The following is a 20,128-nucleotide window of genomic DNA, read 5'->3' on the forward strand; positions in this document are numbered from 1 at the left end:
TTCAAGTTCACCCGGCTGATGTCCCCATTCGGTTTTTTCGCGATTCTCGTAGTATATCCATATCTCAGCCGCAGCTCGTTTTCATAGCCCCTTTTCCCTCTCTGACATTTCCCGTGGAGGATAGCTCGTCCGGTGGATGTTCTGTTGTTGTGGTGAGTTCCATCATCATTCTCAATATATGTCTCTGCTGCCTACGCAATTCATCGATGAGTGAAGGCGGTTCGTGAATCATATTCGAATGAACTCGTACATCGTTATCAGCATCATCGTAAGCATCATCTGTATTCCGGATAGCTCGCTATCCCCCTCGCAATTACACTCGTCTTCGTAGTAATTATAATCATCGTCATCATTATCAGCAAAATGTTTGATGCTGTTGGTTCGACTTCGAGCCGGCAGACGGCGACCGCAAAACGGTCGTGAAACTGGAATTGGCACATTTATCTTCATTCAATCCATGAAGAAATATTCTCTCCTCCATCACCTTCGTTCTTCTCCCGACGGATCTCTATCATGCACGCAGACAAGAATGTATTCCATTGAACATACAATATTGGAAAGAATTTGGCTGGTAAGCTCCTCCCCCCTTTCGAATTCGATACCGGTTCCCAACATCATTGTCCCCCCCTCCTCATTTTAATACTTGTACATCACATTCGAACTAAACCCAGTATTTTCCACTAGTTCCGACAGACTGGAGACTTCAAGCAAGGGTAAGCATGGGTGTGTATGTGTGTTATGGCTCAGTCGGCCCCCGGCTCCATCGTTTGAGCAGCGATGATAACCGAGAACTTCTCTTCCGAGAATGACCGAGCGAAAGCTTGCTTTGCTACAAGGTAAGCTATAGTCAGGACCACTGCGAGGTCTTGATTCATGCTCGTCTACACTGAAGCTCGTTTCAATATCGACACCGCGGGGAACTAGTTCTCCGTCACGGTGTACTTATCGTCCATTTCAGTTCCATACTTTTTGACGAGTTTTGGCTTCTATGACCTCGCAATGGCAGCGACTTGGACTTGAAGGTTGAGACAAAGAAGGAGCCGTCCACGTCGAAAACGGACTCCGCCAGATCACTCGAGCAGAATCTCGCCGTGATCGCCGCCTGTCTTCTCCGTGTGCTTCCCTCTTGTTTTGTTTTCGGTGCTTCGTCCTCTTGACTCCAACCTAAGACTTCACCAGTTGGCCATACCCGGCTTGTTGAGTGTCATGAAGTAGATTTGACATGACGACCCGCCTTTCGCTGATGAAAAGAATACCTGAGGACCGAAAAGCGGCGCATAAGCCTTTGGAGCCACAGTTCGACATAGCCTTCGATTACTATCCACCGAACATCAACATCAGGGAAGGAGTATCATCGACTGGCTTTACGCACCTTGTCGTTCCTCTCGCAAAGGAACTTGAGTCTCTGCGCCTTCTTGTGCATGAAGACCCCGTCGAGATGTCCCGAATCGACGGACCTGATCTCAATGGCCTTGTTACCCCAGCCCATGATCTGGCCGGTTCCGATGAACGCAACTGACGTCGGTGCCTCTCCCCATTGGAGCATTATATTCTTTGATACACGGCCGTAGGTTGACACGTAAATGCCTTCGTCTGTTCCGGGAGAAACGTGAATCAGATTCATTACTGATATTCAATGACAAGCGACGGTAGATTCATGTGTAGCCGTATAGGAGCTGAGCAACCCCGATTCTACGGTTTTTCGGCGACCGACTTACTGTCGTAACACAGAAGGAGTTGCATTCCTTTCGTATTGGGGAGGGTTACTATCGTGTGAGGCGTTATTGAGTTCTGAATCTGAAAATAGAGAATTTCGAGCTCAGAATCCCAGTGATTTTCCTTGAAGCGTCCCGTGAAGGAAGAAATATAGGAGAGTCGACTCGACTCATAAAACCCGTCGATACGCATTCGGATTCCTTCGTTGGTCTGCATAGCCTCGCATCGTCGAATCTTGATTTTTTCCGGTCATTGAGGTTGTCGAGGGGAGAATGGACCCATCCCCGATGATTTACGGAGAATGGGCACAACGGCGAGCGGAATCAGGATACCACAGAACACTCTCCGGGTAACAGGAAGAACAGCATTGGGAAAATGCCTTGATCGCTAACTCGATATCACCCGGAGGCAGAGCTCCGAGGAATGTATGTATTCATGCGGGGAAGCGCTTGCGGCAAACAACAGATTCCTCTCCGTACTTTTCTGTTAGTTCGTACGAGAGTAGATTTTCAGTGAAACGTGCGAGAGAGAAGTAAAACACATTCACACCGGAGTCGCATCAACTCACCCCTTCGGCTCCTCCACGGTCCTACAGCGGCGAAGAAGACAATATAAAGAACATCCACACATCAGTTAAACTTTCACTGTACTGCTCTCTCAGACGAATGAATTCCCATCCCTACGACCAACATTCTCTCAAACGACAGTACGCTCGTAGTACACACAACATCTCACTCGCGACGCGGAGTTAGTTACAGATCTCTGGCGAGTTTCTCGTGAAATCCCCTGGAGACGAAAAAAGGCAAGAACCACTCACGTGTGATGGGATGTATATGTCATAGACGTTTCCGGAGTCGAGGTCAATGGCGTGGAAGCCTTCTGATGAGCCGTAGATGACTTTGAGACGAACTTCCTCCTCGATGGTCATGTCGACTAGCTGAGGTTTGTGCGGCAGACCCGAAAACGTCTTGAAAGCCATGAACTTGTGGTATGGTTTCGGAGCCCATGCATAGATTTCAACACTTTCTTTCAACGCGATGACCAGAAATTTGATACGTTCGTATTTCACTGCAAAAAGCGTACGAGTCCGTCAATGACCCGCTCGCTCCGATTTCCACCACCGGCTGAAACTATCCGGAGCGTTCCCGGAGCAGCCAACTCACCGATTTTAAAGTGAACCGCTCCTTCGAGGTCACCAACATTGATAAAGCCATTTCTTTTGTCCAATTGGTTACCACTATCCGTTCTCAGAATTTTGCTCTTCAACCAAGACAGATAGTAAACCCTGACACGACACTTCTTGCCGGAAATCGTCACGAGGATGTTCTGCCCCTCGAGAACTTCCATCTGTTGGAAACGACGCCGGGAAATGAGCTGATACACTTTACCCTGCCCGGAGCGGTCTAGGAGCATTAGACCGTTCTCGGTACCGATGAGTAGATTCACACCCCACAAGGCCGCGCAGAGAATTTCCGAATTGAATCTCTTCTTGTATTTGCGGATCTCGGGGGTGTCAGAGTGAGTGCCAGTGATTCCCTGCCCGCCCGTCGTGGAATCCGGGCCCAGGGTGGGGGTCACGTTGACCTGAACGGACTCTCTACGCTGGGCCGTCGATTGACGTTCTACCGTTGACGGCGCACCGTTGGTTCCTATCGGGAAGAGTGGAGGCGCGTTAGTTGGGGGTGATGCGCGGAAACCTCGGGAAAGTGACGGGAGCCGGAGCAAAAATCGCGTCTCCGGGCTGAAGTACCCCCGTGGGTATCCATCATACCCGTACACGAGCGAAAGCCCGTCAACGTACCATTGGCGTTGAAACCGAACGTTAAGAAAGATCTCTGTTTCTGTTGCAGAGGTGTTTGACTTGGCGGTTGGCCTTGAGCTTTGAGCTGCAGGGCCTGGCGATACTCCTCGGACGCTGACTTGTCTCTTCGCGGGAGCAGGTCAGGGAGGTTCCCACCAGAGCGCATGCTTGACTGTGAAGTCGAAAAAGGGAGTCTTTGAATACGATGAGATCGAAACCCATATCACAGGGCCCAGTACTAGCTCATTGGCCATGAGCGATGAGTAATAGCCCTTAATCACGGGAACCTAAGCATTCTGCATCCGTGCATGATGCATTCTAACAAATCAGGGATAATTCCGAAAAACATAAAAAGACCGCTACCTTCTCTTTGTTGTTGTTGACAACGCTATTATTGTTGTTGTTATTGTGATTTCTTGGGATCAGTGGACTCTTGTCAGAGTTGCTGACAAAGTCGCCAATGCTCTCATGTGCCCTCCTGAACGGACTGTGGGAGCTTTGGCTCTTATGCAATGGAGGGCTTGCACTAGAAGGCGATGAAGGACTAGACGGCCCACCGGCTAAAGCTAAACTCGCTCTGCGATGGCTCACGAGCTTGAGGTGCTCGCCCAATAGTGAAACTGCCGGATTCTCTTTCCGTAAGGGACCCATCACGTGGGAGGCACTACTCGATTTCAGCAGAGATCGATTCGGTTGCACCGGCGGGGAAGCTCCTGATCGGACGGCGGCAGACTGTACAAACGAGCAAATGAGGAGAAATTAACTCAAATTATTTATACTCTGGTGAAATGAAAGTAAAATCGAGCAGCCAAGCGTGAGGACATCATCTCTCAAGTTGCGTCGAGCGAGCACTCCATGCGAACGACAAGAGAGGGATCGAAGATCAAGATGGCGCACGCTTTACGGCAAGATGTGCGGAGCGATAACAAATCGGGCGCGGGGACTAGGTGCAGATTCGAAGAGAAGGAGGAGCAACATCCAGGAAGACGTTGGTGAACTTCTGCAGTGAAAGGGACCTACCCTATTCTTGTTTGTGCTCACGAGTGTCCCCGTGGTGCCGTCTTCGTCTGGGGTAGGGGGCAGGGGCCTCGTCGGGGCCTCACTCTCACCCAGCGGCCGCGCGGGGTCACTCGCTAACATCGTGCCGTCCTATAAAAGAGGGAGGAAATCATAGCGCTTTGGGAGTTAATTTCTATATCAACCGGCGACCCTTCTCAGTTGGTTCGGGCGAACTACAGTGGAACCTCGTCACATAGAACTCCGCCATAAGCTAAAGGATCGACGGACCCTCCGTGCCCTTCACTTTTTAGGCGGCGTCCCGGGAAGCCGAGGATCGATTGAATTAAAAAGAAGAGAATCCGGTTCCCCAGTACTGGGATGTTCGTTGTAACAAGGTCAGACTGTAATGTCGTCTAAACTAAAAAGCCCGTGATTGACAGCGTTTGAGTCGAGGCGATTATTTGAGTAGGTGCTTTCGGGTATCGGACGGTCCCCGACTGGAGCATCAATGCGGCTTCTGACTCTGACCTCAAAGCTTCGATAAGAAACTTAGCATTGCTTTCAGGATCACCACTACACATGGACGGATGCGGTGAATCAAGTTCAGTGGCCCAAACTGAGTAGCTGATATTACGAATCGGAAGTAGCCAATTGTGATGTTACGGTTACTTCCAAACCCTCCAACCTCCCACAACATGCCCGGTGCCTTTCTGGCAAATGAGCTCTTCGTTACGGAAAGCACATATCAGCTGCATAATCACGATTCGTGTTAGTAGAAGCCATTTCGATGCTTCTTACCACTCGAACGCCAAGGGGAATATTTATCACTCTTTCCACCATTTCCTGAAAGGACCAGCAGATGAAGATCTTTCTTCCTCAAGTCGCGAGCCTCATCGACCCTCTTGAAAGCAGCTCTCAGGTAATGATCGCTCGGAAGAAGACGATATCTCGAGTATGAGTCAGGCATCCGAACCCACGTCGGAAATACGGTCCCTGTGCAATCGAGGCTCTCCGCAACTCGACGAGTTCCGTTTACGATACGCGCTTCGCACCGGAGTGATTAGAATGAGCAGGTCGGGAATCCGCTTGATTCACGGCTTGTTGTACTGGCTTACCTGCTGCATGTCCCCGTCCGAATCTTCTGAGTCAGAATCTAAAGCTTGTGTCAAATTCGATATTCGTTGCGATGATCTGTTCGGAGCCAACGCTCCGGATCCCAGTTCGTTCAGCTGAGCTGCCAATACCTCCAGGTCTTCGGGTCGTCTCGAGGACGGGGCTGTAGAGGGGTAGAGATCGTTAGTCCGGAAGCGATGTGGATCGAAAGAATTGGAGCTGGAATCTGTCGCTCCACGTCGACTCAGACAATCGAGTCACTACATGTTACTAGCGAGAAACGATTGCGTCATGTCAAGCTTGATTCAGACGTCTGGAACTCACGTTTGGCCGGCTGTCGGTTGGCCGGAGGTAGAGGTGGAGCTCCGTTGCTGCTCGCTCGTGGAGGAGTGGGCTTACTTTCCTGACCCGGGATGGGCGGTAACGGTTTGTTCTGCCGCGAGTTTGGATCCCCGACGACAATCACCCGGTTACCCGCAAGAGGTGGGGGCGCCATCGCTCGACTGCCACCTTGGGGCACTGGAGGGATGCCGGGAGGCTCACGTAGAGGGGGACCCCGCTTCGGCTGCTGGGGCTGGGCCGACGTGAGAGTTCCGTTGTCCATTTGAATTTGTTGGAAGTTGCGTTTAAGCGTGTCGCCTCCGCCGGGTTTCGCGGGAGCCTCAGTTGAGGGGTCGGCCAACGGGTTCGCGACTTCAGGTTCCTCGTCGCTGAAGTCTTCTTGTTCCTGTTGTCTCCCGTTCCCGGCTTGTTCGTGACGCTTGTTTCTTCGTGTTCGATCGATATGATCTTTGAGTTGGATTCGGACTTGCCTTTCGGTAGGCTGATCTTTGATGAAGGCATGCTTCAACAGATGATCCGTGTATGGTCTCTGTTGATAGTCTTTGACGAGGACCGTCTCGATGAACGAGTGGAACTTTTTGTTCCATTTTTTCGACTGGAGCCGAGGCGGCGGATTTCTCGGGATGAGGAACAACGCTCTCATGGGGTGCAGCTCACACAGAGGTGGCTGGCTCTCCGCCATTTCGAGAGCTGTGATCCCGAGTGACCACAAATCCGATCGGTTATCGTAGGTCGCTTCCGGATTCTCGTCACAAGCGATGACTTCTGGAGCCATCCAATAAGGTGTTCCGATGAACGTGTTCCTCCGATCACTGGTCCTATCCAGCTGCGCGGATACTCCAAAATCCACTGGAAACGGACCGATTTCATATTTCGTACTCGTTAATGCGGATCGGGGTCCGGTCAATTCGACTGAGTTCAGCAAGGATTCGTCGCAAGCTTATACCGTATGCATGACGAGGGTACAATACCGATTCGAGGGAGTTCTCACCTAATTTGACCTCTGCATTGTCAGTGAGGAGGACATTCTGTCCTTTGATGTCTCGGTGGATTATTTTGTTCTGATGCAGATGAGCCAGTCCACGTAGAATCTCCCGACAGATATAAGCGATCCATTCCTCTTTGAGCTGCTGGCCCTTAGTTGACTTCACCAGGTCCGTAACACTTCCCGCGCCACAGTACTCCATCACGAGCTGAAAGTACATTTTTTCATGGAGAATGGGCACTCGTACGAGCGATGAGGGATTTTCAATCACTCTGAGAGTAAGAACCGGGAGTCTGGTATCGAAGCGCGCCCGTATATGTCTCCTTACCCATAGCTTGTCGTCTTTTCCAGGCGGACTTTTTTGGATGAATACACCATAGTAAGTGGCTATGTTGCGATGGTGGGAGTATTTTTTGAGAACGTTGATCTCGAGTTTGATCTCTTCTTCTTCGTCCTCGGTGACATCCATGATCTTGATGGCCGCCAACTGACCAGTTTTGGTGTGGCGGCCCTTATATACCTGACCATATGTGCCATTGCCCACGACCTCAATGAGATCGAAAATTCCCGCAGGATCCTGCAATTGAAAAGTAAGCTTCTCGATGAATCGTGCATTGGACGGGATGCATGGGATCGTGATGATCGATAAGCCCGTATTCTACGAAGCGGTCCGCACGGGAGACGTCTGAAGTCATTGCGTAGCGTCGATTCTGACGGAATGTAGTGCGAAATGACTGTTTCTGATCCGCTCAAGATCCACGTGCCGTGTTTTCTCGTTGCGACTATAGTTTCATCGAATCTAAAAAGATGGAATCTACTCCGGTCGAACCTCTTTCTTATGGACCGACCGACCGACCGACCGACCGACCGACCGACCGACTGGCTCGCTGGCTGTCCCTCGACAGGGAAGGTCGACGACGAGGGGGACAATCCACGAATTACTCAACGATCTCTCGACCGCATTCTCGAGCGTGCCCGGGAATGAATCAGATTGATGAAAGTCCAAGATCCGGAGTTCCCCCTTAAAAGGAGCGAGTCGAGTCAACACCCTATCCCTTCGGGGGATCTCTCAATATTCGAATGAATACGTTGAGATGAATTGAGAAAGAGTGGGAAGGGACTCGAAGCAATAATTTCTCTCGATCCCGGGAATACTCGATGGATGGACTGATTGATTATCATTATCATACCTACATATTCGAGAATACGAAATAAGCGATATCATCCGAGGTTTGCAGCTGGTGGCTTAGGGCTCAGCGACCTCCCGAATAGTGTCGCATATCTGTTTGTTCCCATAGCGAAAGTTCGTCGCATCAGGACAACATCCTGGTTAAGAGTTCGAGCGGAAACTATAGGAACGAGGGATTGGATGAGAGACCTCCCCACCGAAGGATCAGCGCTCATGACGTTCGATGGAACACAATGACCGATCACATATGATCCCAGAGCGTTCGTTAGCCGCCAGAACCAACAAACAATCTCTTAGAATCACAAGAGCTGACAGCCAAGATATTGTATCTCGACCCGGAAGGGCTTCCGATCAAACTCCGTCCTGATCGGACACAGATCGGGTCCTTGAGCCGAATTCGGACGCAATAGAATGCGGAGTCTCTTCAAAGTCTTCGTCGAATACTTGTTAGCGTTTCCTATGCCCGAATCCTATGAACGACTCTTCACGGAAACGTCCTTTCCGCATAGGCAGACAACTCACATGTAGCCCGCTGGCCAGATCGAGGTAGAATATTGTGAGAGACCGGCTAAGGATTCAAGGTGTTCGATATATGCGTTGAAGCTTGCCGTTCACGAGAACCCAAATAAACTCTTCTCGGAGCCCCTTCTTCCGAACACTAGCGTGACGCTGGTCCGGATTTCTCCCTCCCGCTCAGCAGCGCACACGGGCCCGATGCGACTTGATGAAACTGCTGGGAGCCGCGCGTTCTCACAAATCATAGATATAAGGTCCTTGGTCGCGGGTAGCTCAAACGTTCCCTGATAAACAGCTTCTAATGAGATCCGCGCTCTTCTTCTGAATCCATCTGCTGCGACAGATGCGCTCTCGTTCGTTTGACTCGAATTCGAGACAAGCTTCATTGAGAGATATGATAATCGTCAGCGCTGATTCCCTACTCGAGGAGTGAATAGCATCGAGGATGGTCGACGGCAGTGCAAGGAAAGGCGCAAACTTCCGACCAGAGGCTCACTCGGAATTCAAATTCATAAGTTTCATCCTAAGGGTTCCGTCTCGACCCGGTAGCGATTCCGACAGAAAGCATTATGATATTCATGCATTCCGTACGCAGCGGCATAGGATGCGGAACGCTTTCCATGAGAGCTCTCTTGTGGGATCCTCGGCGTTCCACTGCAGCGACGGGGGCTCGGACAGAGAACACTTTCCCGCCCACCAGGGAAGGATCTCCAAGAAAGGCCCCAGATCCGAGCTTCTCGGAATCATAAGATTTTTTCCACCGTCCTCGTTCATCCATCTCGCACGGAATCATCTGCAACGTTCCGCTGCTTGCTCTCCGCGATACATTCCTCCGTACGTTCGTTGCTCTCTACGGCTTCTATTTCCGTCCTTTGTTCAGAGGCCGGCTGCTCTCGCTCGAGCTCGTTCGTGGACTCCTGCCGGACGCAGGAGGCTGCCTGTCAACGTTCGTATGTGGTCGGTCGGTCATTCACCCACCCTGATGACTGTGTCTGGTGGTCCTACGTTTGGAGGACTACGATAACTCTCCACGTAAATAATTCCGCGCGATCCTGTCCACGGAAAACTCTGAATAATCCATAGAGACAACGACGGATACGAAATTCTTAGAAAATCGTTCCAGCCAAATTCGCAGAGCGCAGCTTCGGAGAGAACTTCGGAGAACCTCGCTATTAGCTGCCTGACTGAGGACGAATGGTCGGTTTTCTGGGAACAGAGTCAAGCCGTCCCTATGGCAACCGTCCCGCGTTGGAGGTTCCTGAGATCCGGCCGAAAGATAGAGAATAATAGTTGAATCAGATCGAGAGTGTGGTAGGCTCAGGCATTCTTTCGGACTGCATCGGGCAAAGATGTCGTTCAAGAGAGCTTTGTTTTTTCAGTGGAAGACGCTTCCAGGTTCCCATGAAGGTCTCAGATCGTCCGCTATCGTTGTGCGCTGTATGCATGGATGGATGGATCGACGGAAGGACAGACGAACGGAGCGGCAGAAAAGAAGCGAGGCCACTGACCCTCTCTGTGCATGATCATTAGACGAATCCGTAGAAGTGACACCACCGAGCGAGCAACAAAACGGCTTTGAATCATCGTCCTCGCATTCATTCATTCACTCAGTCCGACCGATTCCAAGTCTGCGAATATCTGTATGCAATCCTTACGAGAAAGTTATTCGTGGTCCGGCGACAATCATCATAAGCAGCTGATACTTCACGGGGAGGCTCTCCGAAGCGCACGATCAGTCGTCTTTCCGCACATCGACGATTACGTCAACAGAGAGGAACTCAATTTCCGCCTCTATGAGCTACGCTTACGTAAGGCTCAGGAGATCTTGGCTCAGACAAGCACGGGCAGCCCCCAACGGACGAATCAATTAGAGAACTCAAGCGTTGACATCCGGTACAAGGATACCTCCGGAATCGTTCCAACATACAAAGTTTCAGCAAAGCAATTATCAGGTTGGGAACCTATGAGATTCTTCTCCGGGGGCGATCTAGAAAAGCTTTCCAATTTTCAGATTTCGATGGTTTAGATAGTTCTTTGAATATTCAGATGCGTTCACAGGCTGCTTTGGACCAACAATACAGAAACCAATGAAGCAACGTAGAGAGCTCTTCGATGGAGAGCTTCGGTAGCTGGTGGTGATTTTCCTGCCACTGGAAGAACAGGTCACCTCTCGACGATTCTCACCGTGAAAAATTATCAAAACCCATGGAGATCGCTCCGAAAAGGACGACGTATCGGAGTCCACCAAGTCTCAGAGCGAAGACCTGAGCGAGATTGATCGACAAACAATCAGTAGCTCATCTGATGCGGAGACTTTTCACGTTTGGATGCGGACAGTCGTCTGACTGGGCATTCGCTTGCTCGAGCGAGAGCCAATTCAGGAGTTCCGAGGGGCAAACTAGAGCCTCGCTGTTTCCGGCCGCTGGATAAGCGTACACCGACCGTGTGGATGGACGGTCGACAGATCAGAGCTTTCATGTAAACTAATCCGCACGTCCCGAGAGCTCCGGAATCGAGACGCGAATTTCGGCGGCTTCTCGCTCTCCCAAGCTCAATGGGTAATACGAGATACAGAAGCCAGAAAACCGAGCGATATCTGGATCGCCGGCAGCGAGACGACGGCGAACATTTTTCGACAGGCAATCATTTAATACCGAGTGGAGTAGCATTTAATCTGTGCGCGATTGTCCTTCTTTCGGGCGTGGGGCCAGGCCTGAGAGAATTCGCTCGCACCGGATTCCAGGAGGCCTTTACTGGAGAAGCTGACTGGGAAGCAGCAAGCCCACATAGCTGCAGACAGTAACAGATCTTGACAATCCGGGAACTTTGACGACAGAGCAAACGCTGGGACTTCCACAGCATCGACTCGATTTTGTTTCGTTACCCCTTGAGAGAACAGTCGACCCCGGTACAAAGATTCGGAATGGAAATAACACACAGCTGCAGCTCCTTCTGTCGGGTGACGCTCGACGGGACACGCAGACGTTGCGTGCGAGCGTGAATGCGTGCGCGCGCTCATCTGTACCACTCTGCATCGGCCGGAGTGAGTTTTCTGTAAATTACCGATCAACGGGCCGAGACAATTCATCGAGCGGTGACATCAGTTCCAGGAATGCTCGGGACATCGCAGAGCAAACACGATCGGACAGACGGACAGTCAGCCGGCTATATCGTGTAGGATTTCCGCGAACTGAACAAGCGTCCAGGGACGGAGAATTTCGCGGCTCCTGAGAATCCCTGTTTGGAGTCGGAGAGTTGTTCACGGTGCAAGTTCACGTTTGGGTTGGCTCTGAATCTGTCAGAAATAATGCCAAGAGAGAATCGCCATAATCGTTACCATAGTCGTCACCAGAAAATTTCATATGAGATTACACCGCTGAAGGAAATAAGACCATCTCGGCATTGATTCCTCATGAGGGTCACTCCGTTTGTTCTTGCTTCGGCAAGCATCTCTGGTTGCGCGGTGCTTTAGTTCCCCATGAGAGTGAAGGAAAGACTCGGCGGAAGAGAAACGAAATGATTTAATTCCAGCGTCCGGCTGAGGGTGTCTTCATTCCAGGCGAGCGCAGTCTCAGAACAAAGCTGGCCTTGATCAACGAACGTATCTGGAATCACATTCCCAGAAACCGGGACAAACCATCCGTCTCCCTCCGATTCCGGGGAAGGAAAACCGGCCGCCTTGTATGGAGCATGTTCTGCGAGCGAAGCCGGTGACGACGCTCCCAACGACTGATGAGACTCGTGCATGGCGACAAGATCTGCCCGGGGACACCGGGTAGACATCTCAAGCCAACGTATCTGATCGAATGGGGAGCAATCCTGAATCGCGCCGATGCGACTCACTTGGAGATCAGCCGCAATTGACTTGGACGCTGATAAGGCGCTTGTGAGACCACCGCCGGATTCCTGGAGCTCCTTCGAAAAGCATCGGTCGGCGGGATCGGTGAGGAATCCGATTCAGAGCTCGAATCGGCGAGCCCTATAAGCGGCTGCATTAATTCCTTTGCCGCAATTCTTCCAGAGTCATGCTCGAAGAGAGGAATCGGAGGGTTTGGGTTCCGTTCTCGCCCTCACTCACTCAACCCCTCCCCCGCCCCATTATTTATCGGTAGCAATCACGGGTCATGGAATCTCAATCAGGAAATCAGCCGCAAATCACGTAACCTGAAATTCTCCGTCGGAAGATTGACCATTCAGAAGTAAGGCTTCTGAGAGAGTCGAATCAGAATACATGAGAGTCTGTCATGAGAACCAGGAAGCTTTTCGATTGGATCAGCTGATCGCATGCTCTGTCGATCGATCGACTGTCAAGAGGTCATCTGATGAATCAGGTGATTTTCGTGAAGCTCAATATCTACTGCGGAATGCACAGAGATCGTTGACAGCAGAACGTTTTGACTTCAAAGGTCGTGATTCAGGGATACCTCTTCAATATCAACAATGATGGCTCATGTTGTTGCATCTGCAAGGTCTCGCACCGTTAGACTACGTTTACTTCTCGCAAACGTTCGCTCCCAACGTTCTGCTTAATCAAATGTGATTAATAGCTAATGGGCTTGCATGGGAATTGCGGTATCTGAATGCTCGCATCGTTTTGAGCAGATTCTTGCTGCCCGTTTACCGATGCGGGTATTTTTTTTCTCGTTTTCTCGTTGAAGTGAGATTCTTCGCGCGTCTATGCCCCGCGGAGCCAACTGTTCCGCGTGACCAATGTGCATTTCGGGGGGATCGGACCGCGGAAATCGCGATTTCCGTCCACACACTCGCGATGACTTCTCTCGCAGAACGGGATCGGGAGAGGAAATCTGCGGCTGAATCCACCGCGCTGTTGACCTCTGTCCGGGAAGTGATAAAGTAGATCCGATCGAACAGGGTTGTCGCTGAGTGCTGTCAGCGACCGTCGTTCATTCCGTTTGGACCCTCGCTTAAGGGTGCTATCATCGTGGCGGCGCAGGTGACGAGGACGAAACGACTACATGCTTTGCAGAAAGCGCACTTTTGTGCTTCGTGTCCAATTCGCATGCCTACGTGACTGGTTCGGTCACACCCTGAAGTCTCGCCCGACGGAATGGTTCCATGAGTCTTCGAGGACGACGGATAGGAACGCACTCGCCGTCGGCTTGTCTGGGCGCAGCTTTATAACAGATACTCAGATTCGACTAGAAGAACAGCGAATCGAGACTTTCCACGACGAAAGCGAATTTCCTGATGATTCGACTCAATGCAACAGTAACGCTTCCCGTGACTCAGAAGCAGTCTGCGAAAACTCCGCTGCTAGCATCTAAGGCATCTGGAGAGTCTTCATTGGAGGCTCCTCTCTCATTGGAGGCAGCGTAAGCAGCTACAGGAGACTGAGACTTCAAATACCGTTGACTCAATCACTGAGCTGTCATGTGTCTACGCGGTGTTGGTTCAATGATCTCGCTGGATCGCCGACCGTAAATCCGTCGAGCTCCAATTTGCGCATCGGTCGCAGCCATTTCAGCCATCCATCCGCGATAGGTACGAACTCGGCTGGAGAGTTGTTATAAGAGATGCCTTAAGCTCAAAGAGCGAAAATATCGTGTGTACAGCATTCCCCGACTTTCCTCATGTCGTTCCGCGCTCAGTGCTAACGGTCGCTCGGCGTTGACATTTAAATTTGCGTCACATTTCCGCTCTGATCTGACTCTCAGACCGACCGACGACGCAGGTTGACTGACTGATTGGGTGGATGAAAGGCATGAGACCCTCCCAGTTTTGAAACACTTGTTCTGGGTAGGAATCTGAATGGAACTCGCGGAGGAATATATGTGGGTGACTGAATTTAAGCGTCCGATCCAGCAAAGTCGCGGTGACCAGTGAACTTCGCGAGGGACGACGCGCACTGCTCGCGACCGTAGACCGAGTCAGGTGATATGACAAGCGTATAAAAAAAAAGGAATGTCTGACTGTTTCTTTCGCTCATAGAATGCTCCGTAAGGTAACGGTCTGACGGATCAGTGTGTAGGGTGTGTTCGGCTTCACTCGAAAAGCGTTGCCGCCGCCGAAGGCAACGAGCACTTACCTTCAGAGCGTTGAGGTCGATGTCATCTAGAGAGCAGTTGACACTAGGGGCTCCGGCCATGATGCTGGAAAATTAGACGACAACGAGTTAGTCAGTGCAACGCTTTCTTTCCCCTTCGTTGTGCAACCGGGCGAAACCGTTCGAGCGAGGAAATTATCGGTGAAGCAAGAATCTCGAGAGCCCGATATCCCATTCCGTTTCGGGGAAGATTACGCATCCCGCAGACAGATCAGAGATCAGGTAATAGGTTAGCTTCTGCGGCGTCTCGCGTCGATAAAGATGAAACTAGGTGGCCAGCTGTGGCGGTTATCAGCGAATGGTTCCCGTCCTTTTGCTAACTAAGCAAGAAGATAGATGGAAAGAAACATCTCTCGAGGGAACCTCAAGGCAACCACACGAGGTACAACTAGTTTGGGTGGTTGCGGTTCCTGTTGTCGCTATCGAGATCTTCTTGTTGCTCTGAAGCCCTCGACTCAGAAATTTCGGGGGAACAGCTTATCCCTCTTTTTTCCAACTCGATGGAGACAGCGACGGGACTCGAGCGCAGAAAATGATCCCGGTTCGTCTCTGGATGACAGTTCTTCCCTCGAGAAAACCGTCAGCAGAAGTTCCAACCTCGGGACCTCTCCTTATCATATGGCACCGCACGAGAGCCGCACTTATGTAAGAGGAAACATCGACACTTGCAGAAGAGGAGTCACCAGTGAATAAATCCAGAACTCGAAGTTGTTGAGAGACGACAAGGGGGGGTGGTGACGACGATGTCAGTTTGGACTCGACGGTCCCTCGATTAAGTCATGGTCGTCGTCATCGCGTGGAATCTACCGGTTGCCAAACAGAAGATTCAACGATACTCCACAGCCTTTGAGAGGAGGGAAGAGAGTTGGCTTACTCACGTCAGCCGGATGAGACTGCTTCCTATGCACTTATTCAATTCGAAGACCTCCTTCCAACGGGCTTAGGGGGAGATAAGGAGTCGCGGGAGATTATCATTCCATTCTTTCGTCATCCCGGGAGCCCCGGGATGATTTTGATCCTAACCTGTTCGGCTATCCTTCACGTTGCTAGCACATCACTACGACTACTGCTGCTGCTGTCGTTCCTCTGAGGGCCCGATGGGCAGCGACACCTGAACAACAAAGTTTGACGTCGTCGTGGTCGTCGTCGTCGTCGTCGCCGACCGACGGAACAACAACAGAGGACACCTCCGATCGGAGCTCACTCAGCTGCGAACACCGCCTATCCTGACGGTAGTAGTTGCAGTGCACAACACTCACTCCCAATGTAGCACCACACAGATAGACAGATACTACAACAAGATGAAGAAGGAGACGACGATGCTGCTGCTGCGGCTGTTTCTGGTGTGGTGACGACCAGCGACGGACGGCCTTATACGGCGCAGCACCAACGGGTCCTGCAACGACGTCGACTCCAGCAGTCTCTGCCAGTCCCTCGAAACGTTCTTCAAGGGGGCCGCGAGAGGAAGCAAACCTCCGGCGGCGTTTCACTCTGAGCTGCGGCTGCCTGGCTAGCTGGCTGTCTGGCTGCTGCTGCGGCCGCTGCCTAGTCGGTTGGTTCGATGGCTGGCTGCCTGGCTCTCACTCAATGCTGCTGCTGCGCCGCTAGTGTTGCTTGCTGCTCGCTCTACCACCCAAAACAACATCATAGACCGACAGGCACACACGGACGGCCAGCACACACTCACAATGACTGACTCACTCGGCTCGACCAACATGGCGGCCGATGGCGAGGGCGGACCGCCATGCGGCGGTCTTTTTCCATGAAGTCTTCCTACGTGACCTCACTCAGAGAACTCGACGGGGATCTCTGGCTTGATTGCAGATTTTATTCTTTCATACAGGAACTGAAGAATCGAACTAAATCGGAACGTGGGGAGACCCAGGTGGAGGATCAGCGAAAATAATATTTCGGAGGGAGTCGAGGTGGAGCTTCGAAGGGGAGACGACGGAGCACTTTCGTGGAGATCGCCGCTGAGTTTTTATTTTCTATTTTTATTTTTATTTTTTATAATTTCGACACACTAGTATCCTGCGAAATACATGAGAGATTCTTAATCGATTGGGGTTTCGGAAGCGGCGAAGAGGCCATGGTGACTGAACTGAGGTGGAATCTTTAAACGAAAAGTGACAAGAACGATGATGATCTCTGCTGGCACTCGCAAGGTCTTGTGGCGGTTCCTCCCCGCTCTGAAGCTCGGAGAGAACCCAAATTTTACCACCGGTTCCGAGAAGGAATACGGCGCTTTCGGAGCGTCCGTTCACCCCATCGCGTCCGATCAGCAATCGGGAAGCGAATTGAGCGCTATCTGCAAGCTGCGACACCGGAGAATTCCGATTCTTCCTGGGAATCGATTGCGTATTCTCCCGAGCCGTTGCATGACTGATGGAATCAATCTCGCACCGATGCTCGGCGTTCGTGAGGCCTCTCAGGAGCCCTGGAGCTTCACGCAGGGAATCCTCCTTTTTCAAGTCAAGATTCCAGCACGTGTTATCGGGCGGGGATGGGTTCCTCATCCGAAGAAGATTCCGAACTGCGTGGAGATCAAAGTGGTTCTCGGGTCTCTTCTCTGGGAGGGACGAACTGAGGGCTAAGAGGACTATACGAGGAACCTGCGCTTTCGGAGAGTTTCGCAGGGACTTTGTGGAGATCGGGTCCACGTCCGGTATGATTACGCGTGGGGAGCGCTTCACGACCACCGGAAAAGTTCCGGTAGGCTCCCTGCAAGCGATCAGGAGACTAGAGGACAAAAGCGATGATGTTCGGGTGCGACAAGGACTCGGCCGGGTTCCAAGAGTAATCTAAGTACCCGACTTCGATTACTCATCGGGCGAGAATCCCGGGCCGCGGAGGAGAGAAGCGAGGACGGGGTTCATATATCCTGACGAAGCGCGAAAAAATCTTTCGACGTGTATGACGGCACTGAGAGACCTAGGACCGCAGAAATGGGTCACGGGCTTCCCGAGATACCTGCTACGAATCGTTTCCGGGGTACCTGTTGACGGAATACGCGGGGGGAGAGCTCAAGGAGAAGACCGCGAAAGTCGGGGAGGACCTAGCGATGGTGGTCGAAATGCTGGCGGGAGGGCCGCTGAAGGAATCGAGAGTATGAACGTGGGGGACAGCGTAATGATGGGATATGCCGAGCGAAAGCCCTCCGAGAAATCGTAAACTGAACGACATGAAGGAATTGCGTCCCCTTCAGCAGCGCCTCATTTGAATAGATTTTGAGCAGACCTCAAATGTAAGTCCCGCGCGCATTATGCGGAGGGAATGATATTGATATGGGGAAGGACAAAAGGAATTCATGCTTTCGTGCGCGGGACTTCATACAGAACCTCGCAGGAGCCGAGATCACATCTCTCTTCGAGCGAGAGCCGGAGAGGCAGAAAGTTCCAGCGACGGGGTCAGTCTGACGGCTCTCCGATGCCCTGCGAAGATGTCCACCACGGTCGGACACACGCTGAATTTCTGTTCCTGAATTGACGCTTTCCAAAATCGATAGAGATAATTCCCCATATCATTAGGAACGATTCTGGAGATGTCTGGGGTGTGATATGGACAGAGGAGTATCAGTTCTAGGCGCGACCCCTATAGATCGATCGAAGCTGCCCGGTCATCTTTGCAGCAAGACTTGTCTTCAGCAAGAGCGTCGCCAAGAACTTCTGTTCGAAGTTGTTGAGATCGAAATGAAAGAGGAGCCGGGAAACCATGACATTTTGGATGCCTGGAGACGACTCCCCTAACATCGCCACGGCAGACGAAATCCGACCTGCTGTCAAACAGCTCTATTCCAAAAATGTGGGATTTCCGCCAGCCCGCGAGGGGAGTCGAGTCCGATTGATTCTCCTTCCGGATTCCGGACAGGGAGACGTTCATCTGTCTCATCATTCCCTGGAGAATCCGCCGGTGCAATAAATCACACTGCTGTACGCATCTGACATGCGGAGTCCGAGAGGACGGCCTTCGGAAAGGACTCAAAGGAGACCCGTCATCGTCACCTCCTTATTCATGAGCGGATCCCCAGCCCACGTTCTGGCTCGACAAGTACCGCGTAATTATCGAAAATGCTTTCTAAATCAATCAATCATTGTCTGCTAGGATGATCTCGTGGCTCGACACACCGCGGGCAGCGTTCGCAATTCGCCACCGCGCTATCTTTCTTCGTAGTTCGAGATATGGACCAACGCGTCATCAGAACGGGAGCTCGAGCCTATTCCCCTTACACCCGTGTCAGTTCGCGCTTCCCCACCGATCCGATCGTACCCTAAGACCCTTAGCCGAGGGACCGTTCCGTCTCGAGTCGTTTACCCTGCTCTAATTCAACATTCCGTGAACGCCGCTCTTTTTTTCCGTCGCGCTCGTCTGTTCTGGATCCCCGGGAGAAAGCCCCGAAGCCGCATCGTTCCCCCATCGCCCAGGAGCTTGTTCATCAACTAATCAGACATATTCGTCCACCCAGCTCCACGGAGAATTCCTTCATCTCTCGAACGACTTCTCTGTCATTGTCCGAGGTGTGGTTAGCAGTATCGCTATGGGACAGAATGAATCGTTTCGGCAGACTATTCCCCATGATCCTGCGGTCCTCCATCCGCGGATCTAAAGTGGCCCGATTGTAATAGTAATGGTACTGGTAATTTATTGATCTAGATGGGTCCTCTATGTATATTACAAGATGGCGCATCAGCCTTTCATGTCAGGCGCTATTAAGCAGATCTTTGGTCTCCTTCTCCCATTTTTCTAGGATTCGTTTGGTTTTTGCTACGATCGAAGGGTCCTGTATTTCCTCTTGGAGGCCCAATCTTGAGAGGAAATCTTCGTCCGTGTAGTATGCGTCGTTGCATTCGAAGATCACATGTTTTACGGTCTCTTCAAATGTTCCGCATCTGGGGCAGGTGTCCTCCTGCTGTGGGTCACTAGACCTACCTCGGCTTTTCGTTGGTAATATTCCCGCTCTGGCCAAGGCCAGGAGAGTGTCCCCTCTTCGGTTTCCGTAGAGGAAGGTTTGGATACCGAGGCTGTCCTTGCCTTGCCGGTAAACTTCTAGGCTTGATTTCAGCATCATGTCCTGTCCCCAGACACTCTCCTGGGTCTCCCTAATTTTCTTTTTATCTGAGAGTTATAGGTATTCAAACATGGTGCTCCCGAGATTGAATATGCAACTTCGATTGTATCGCAGTTGTATGTCCTTTTCAGGTGTTCCGTTCTTTCGTACATCTTCGTTTGTATGCCCACTATCTTCATCATGCTCAGTAAGGCTGTTGGCCACCTGTCATGAGACATGACCTCGATTCTTTTCATATACCTCAGTTTGCTTTGGGCTTCCCTCCCTTCAAAGGAGGACCACCCGAGCTCGCCGGTGATAAATTCGTTCGCGGTTTTATAGGATGTGATTCCTAATGC

At 51.4% G+C, this 20,128-nt stretch overlaps 1 protein-coding gene across 1 annotated transcript; it reads right to left on the reverse strand.

The window, feature by feature from the left end:
- Positions 1 to 782: 782 nt before the first annotated feature.
- LOC100907709 (serine/threonine-protein kinase msn) lies at positions 783 to 14,767 on the reverse strand. Its single transcript, XM_029111259.1, has 15 exons — positions 14,708 to 14,767; positions 7,285 to 7,533; positions 6,963 to 7,164; positions 5,954 to 6,820; positions 5,632 to 5,792; positions 4,538 to 4,666; positions 3,910 to 4,249; positions 3,488 to 3,691; positions 2,880 to 3,365; positions 2,534 to 2,784; positions 2,285 to 2,305; positions 1,719 to 1,797; positions 1,373 to 1,593; positions 967 to 1,256; positions 783 to 829 (listed from the first exon to the last, which is right to left on the reverse strand). The coding sequence occupies exons 1-14, from the start codon at positions 14,765 to 14,767 to the stop codon at positions 1,173 to 1,175; spliced, it is 3,354 nt and encodes a 1,117-aa protein (XP_028967092.1). The 3' UTR covers positions 783 to 829; positions 967 to 1,172.
- Between the last annotated feature and the right edge of the window lie 5,361 nt (positions 14,768 to 20,128).

The sequence above is a fragment of the Galendromus occidentalis genome, unplaced genomic scaffold (genome assembly GCF_000255335.2).
Source record: "Galendromus occidentalis unplaced genomic scaffold, Mocc_1.1 scf7180000077427, whole genome shotgun sequence".
Classification (NCBI taxonomy): Eukaryota; Metazoa; Arthropoda; class Arachnida; order Mesostigmata; family Phytoseiidae; genus Galendromus; species Galendromus occidentalis.